We start from the raw sequence: 1601 nt of genomic DNA, 5'->3' as shown, positions 1-1601 counted from the left end.
AGCCTCACAATCTGACGGAAAATCAACCTTGTAAATATCAGTGATCCCATGTGCTTTCAAAATCTTTCGATCCTGCGTTGTAATGAGAATCCGACTTCCATGACCAAACCACCCAGTTTCTTTGGCCATGGCTTCTAGTTGTACTAACTGGTCAACGTTATCAAGAACAACAAGAACTTTCTTGTCTTTCAGTCTTTCTTGTGCAACTCCCAAGTGAGAAATCTCGAGATCTTCCTTCTGGTTGAGTAGTTGAGACAAAAGCTTTTGCTGCAAATGTAACTTCACATTGTAGTCGTCTGAACAAATCGGTGGCGTATACATTGTTTTGACATTCATCAGAAAGACACTGTATTGAAAAGTATGGGATAGTTGATGGAACAGACACCTAGCAATGGTGGTCTTGCCAATCCCAGCGGGCCCCCAAATCCCTATCATCCTCACTTCATCCAAATCTGTGCGTAAAACAGGCGAAATCTTGGTCATGTGAGCTTCCATCCCAATGAATTCGTCGAAATCTCTTGACGGCGTGGAGTTAAACAAATTGTTTGCAACCTCAGTGGCAACATCTTCTATCATTTTTACATCATTATCCCTTACACAACATATTCAAAATATATCAAAGTCAATTTAAATTGTTCCAAAAAAAGACATTAATATATAGTTTGATTTGTGTTTGGAAAGATTTTAAAGACGAACCAGTTCTTTGAATGGTAACCAGCGAGTGTGGCCACTTGTGCCAAAGCTTGACTCCATTTCCTAGTAACCTCATCATCTCTTTTACCTTTACAAGTTTTTTTAAAGACTTTCCCAAAGTCACCGGTCTGCTTCTTGACATCAGTTGGATCCACTTCATAGAAAACTGGCATCACCGTTTGACCTAACTCTTCCTTACATTTCATAATCTCCACTAACTCGCCAAGACACCACGATGAAGAAGCGTATCTTTTCGAGAGCAACACAATCGCAATTCTTGATCCTTGGATTGCCTTCTTGAGCTCAGGGCCGATGAACTCTCCTCTAGGGATCTCGTTATCGATGAACAGGTTGATTCCTTTGATCCCACACTCCTTGAGAAGATGACTGAGAAAGGATTTACGGACATCCGCTCCGTGGAAGCTGGGGAAGACATCGTGTACACGATTACTAGGCAAAGACAACTTGGGAGATGGTGATGGAGGAGAATGTGAAGATGAAGCAATAAGAAACAAGATGGTTGGTTAAGGTCTCAAGACAATGGAGATACCACTACAAGGGACAAGTATGCATGGTTGGTTAAGGTCTCAAGACAATGAAGATGCCACTACAAGGGACAAGCATGCATGGTGGGTTAAGGTCTCAAGACAATGGAGATACCACTACAAGGGACAAGTATGCATGGTTGGTTAAGGTCTCAAGACAATGAAGATGCCACTACAAGGGACAAGCATGCATGGTGGGTTAAGGTCTCAAGACAATGGAGATACCACTACAAGGGACAAGTATGCATGGTTGGTTAAGGTCTCAAGACAATGAAGATGCCACTACAAGGGACAAGCATGCATGGTGGGTTAAGGTCTCAAGACAATGGAGATGCCACTACAAGGGACAAGCATGCATGGTGG

At 42.5% G+C, this 1601-nt stretch overlaps 1 protein-coding gene and 1 pseudogene across 1 annotated transcript; both read right to left on the bottom strand.

The window, feature by feature from the left end:
• Nucleotides 1–1601, bottom strand: part of LOC106335013 — a 19707-nt pseudogene that overhangs the window by 2573 nt on the left and 15533 nt on the right.
• On the bottom strand, nucleotides 574–1199 carry LOC106328433 (probable disease resistance protein RPP1; the record flags this gene model as incomplete). The annotated part of the gene is made up of 1 exon (XM_013766878.1): nucleotides 574–1199. A coding segment is annotated over one exon (549 nt), but the record flags the coding sequence as incomplete, so codon positions are not given.

The sequence above is a fragment of the Brassica oleracea genome, chromosome C1 (genome assembly GCF_000695525.1).
Source record: "Brassica oleracea var. oleracea cultivar TO1000 chromosome C1, BOL, whole genome shotgun sequence".
Taxonomy (NCBI): domain Eukaryota; kingdom Viridiplantae; phylum Streptophyta; class Magnoliopsida; order Brassicales; family Brassicaceae; genus Brassica; species Brassica oleracea.
This window is presented reverse-complemented; position numbering and strand designations above follow the sequence as displayed.